The sequence below is a fragment of the Ziziphus jujuba genome, chromosome 1, assembly GCF_031755915.1.
Source record: "Ziziphus jujuba cultivar Dongzao chromosome 1, ASM3175591v1".
Classification (NCBI taxonomy): domain Eukaryota; kingdom Viridiplantae; phylum Streptophyta; class Magnoliopsida; order Rosales; family Rhamnaceae; genus Ziziphus; species Ziziphus jujuba.
In genome coordinates, this window is record NC_083379.1 from 42536781 (window position 1) to 42540055 (window position 3275).

Genomic DNA, 3275 nt, shown 5'->3' on the forward strand with positions numbered 1-3275 from the left:
TCAATTTCAGGTTAACGGATTAATAGATCAACACGACGCATTAAAGTAATCGTGTTAAACGGATCATGTCGTGTTGACCAGTTTATAAACAGGTCGGATTAGTATTTTGGATACCCAACAGAATTAATAAATGGATCGTGTTCGGATTAGATATTTTTGACCTGATTATTAAACGAGTTGATACGAACACGAATTGTCAGGTCTACCAAAAGGTGAGAAATCATCAAAGTTAAATGCACAACCACAGGAAAAGTGGATGACTTTTTAATTATAGGTACAAAATTGTACAATATAATAGCTTAATTACACAGGGATAATAATTAAAGATGCTAGGCTTATGAACTACATAACAACACAATATATTATGACGCAATGCTTAGTTCACGCTATAGCTACAGACACGTGATTAAAGAGGTGATTAACATATAGATATAGCTAGGAATGCACAGAGACTGCCTCGTGATACCGTACATCCAATTGTGCGTTACGTGTACAGATGGCAGTGTCATCAATTTAGACTTGTAGGGTACCAGAGCGTAAATATTTGGCGACGAAAAGCTTGCGAACCAACTTGTACAACTTTTTGGTAAATACCAACTTGTACAACTTGGTCATTATAAAAAAGAGAAACCGAAGTGTGCGGATCAACACAACCATCCCGAGCAACAAAATCCAAGCACTAGTAGTAAAATCCAACATAGTATTTACCATGTATAGCTTAGCAACGGGTGTTATCAACTTTACTGCTTCTTCGAAGGTGAGCGTGACAAAAGTAAGAGTGAGACACATAGCTACTGTCAAAAGCCACATACAAAACTTATACTGCAGAGGTATTCCGCTGATCAGCAATAGTATTATGCTCAGGGATGTAAGGAAAGCCCCGGCATTATAATTTACAAGTGAAAGATATCCATAAGAATAGCCAAATACGGCGTTTCCGGCATGACATTTAACTTCTGCGGCGCAACCAGCGCTGCCTTTTTCTTTATCTTCTTGCCAGACACCACCGGGAGGGTTAACAACAATTTGGAATGCCATTGTTGCGATCACAGTAGCCCCCACCATCAGTCCGCTGTTTCTATCTTTCAATGAAGTATCGCCCTCGTATTTCATGAACTGTTTCAATTTGTTCCATCCCCTTCTGATGCGTGTTTTGGCTTTTGCTTTTGTCGATGATGAGATTTCTGGTGGTGGTGATGATATTCTCTCAGCCTGATGACCAGTTATTGCTGCTGCTTCTACTACTACAACTTGTTGTTGTTGTTGTTGTTGCTTTTGTCGTCTGTGGAGAAGACCACCGCCCACATGAACATGCTTGATATCCTTAAGAAGAATATTCTGGACTTGGAAGCTTTTCAAGTCTTTTGGAAGGTGCCCTACCATGTCAATTGCTGTTAAACCGCTCTGATTCTCCATTTCAGCTGCTTCCGCTTTCACTCCTGGTATCGATAGCAAGAATTTTATAGTCTGCATCCAGTCATTAATTTTATTTATGAGCAGTACTGCCTCTCTTTCAAAATGATCAATAATCAAATCGAGAAATGGTGCGGAACCGGAAAAAATCATAATCTAATGGAGATTATATATATCTTAAGTCAGTGTGTATATATATGTATGTCAATTAAAGATGTTTTAGTTGATATGTCGGTCACTCCCAGATCTGGAAGTTTACACACACCTAGAAGGTTATAAGTTAAAAAAAAATAAAAAAATAAATTTGGATATATATGTACGCACCTCAAGTTGCTTTAGCATCACAGCCAAGTGCAAAATGGTGTTGCCACATTTCTGATCTTTTGAGTTGAGGAACTCGCTATTATGATCATCATCAACAGTTCGAACCAGCACTTTTAGAGCCTCCAATTGGTTATATTGAACACACAGGTGAAGAACCGTTTCTCCTTCACTAAGCTTCTTTTGAATTGACGTTGGTTCCGCGCTAACAAGTATTTCCATCACTTCAACGCGTCCTCTCATGGCTGCATAATGAAGAGGGATTTTCCCATCTTCATCTACAGCTAAGCACATACCTTTGCTCGCTTTTACTAATGTCTCCACTATCTCATTGTGGCCTTCTGCTGAAGCCAAGTGAAGAGGTGAACGTTTGAGCAAATCCAACTCCTCGGCAAGTTTTGGCTTGCGAGAAACAAGTCGTTTGGTGAAATTTAAGTGGCCAAGCGAATCTGATATGTGAAGAGGAGTTTCGCCGAAACGGTTAACTGATATCTTGCTTAGAGTTAAAGGGTCTTCCTCCATCAATGAATTCAATGTGGCTACACATCCTTCGCTTGACGCTTTGTAGAGTCTCATCATTCTAGCTTCTTCGTCACGTCTTACTTCCATTGCTTTTTGTCTTGGCGGTGCTAAGCCAACCAAAAAGTAGAGATGGTTGGATGGTGTAACACAGACAAACCGTTTTCTATTATAGTATTAATATCTATCTACTATAGATTACTTTATTCTACCAACCTTAATTCGAATGCTAGCTTCATATGCCCAATTTTACATTCCAGATAAAGATATATAAAGTATTAATTTGGGTAGAGAATACACATATGCTTAATTATTAAATAAACTGGATGCATTATTGCTGATGATGTTAGTATATGTAGATAAAGTTTCTTATTCTGTAAAAGCACGTTTTGCACGCGTTGTCCTCGTTGCCGCAGGAACGTCATAGCTGACATCATAATCCACCGTCATCATCTTTGCGTCTCAAATTAAAAATTTAAAAGCAGATGTGCAGAACCACATAAAAGCACGAAGCTGCCTGGCACCTTCCTTTGTCGTTTTCAATCTAATCTATGAGAAAAAATCGCACAAGGCAGATGGCCACTGGAAAATGTACATGTTATGGAAAAATATTTTTTTTTCCTTTTTTTTTTTTTTTTTTGCTTTTTTTCTATTCCTAGGCCCTAGGCCCAGTGAGCTTTACTGTTGAAGCTACCGTTTCATCTTAAAAAGAATTTGAGATACATATATATATATATAATAAATAATTTTTATGAGAGAAGATAAGATGATAATAAACAAATATATTATAAAGATACGATGATAATAAATTAATATATTAATTTAATTTCTATTATTTTTAATAGGGGTTTGAAAGAAGAAGAAGATGGACTGTGGTTTTGGAATCCAGATTTTGAGTTTGGTTTTTTTTCTCGTCTTTCATTTGTCTCCATCACTGAGATGATACCATGTATATTATTTTAATGCATTAGTAAATAAATAAAAATTAAAAAAAATTAGTGAAAAAGATAGCTGCAATAAGT

The 3275-nt window shown here is 36.9% G+C and overlaps 1 protein-coding gene across 1 annotated transcript; it reads right to left on the reverse strand.

Annotated features, from left to right (window-relative positions):
* Window positions 1-225: 225 nt before the first annotated feature.
* On the reverse strand, window positions 226-2527 carry LOC107435683 (ankyrin repeat-containing protein ITN1-like). Its single transcript, XM_016047313.4, has 2 exons — window positions 1738-2527; window positions 226-1467 (listed from the first exon to the last, which is right to left on the reverse strand). The coding sequence occupies exons 1-2, from the start codon at window positions 2341-2343 to the stop codon at window positions 514-516; spliced, it is 1560 nt and encodes a 519-aa protein (XP_015902799.2). The 5' UTR covers window positions 2344-2527; the 3' UTR covers window positions 226-513.
* Between the last annotated feature and the right edge of the window lie 748 nt (window positions 2528-3275).

Bases quoted from the DNA above. Each gene is read 5' to 3' on its own strand.
- LOC107435683 (XM_016047313.4), bottom strand. From the start codon at position 2,343: ATGGAAGTAAGACGTGACGAAGAAGCTAGAATGATGAGACTCTACAAA. The intron at 1,468-1,737 runs GTGCGTACATAT...GACTGGATGCAG, and splicing joins TGATGCTAAAGCAACTTGAG to ACTATAAAATTCTTGCTATC.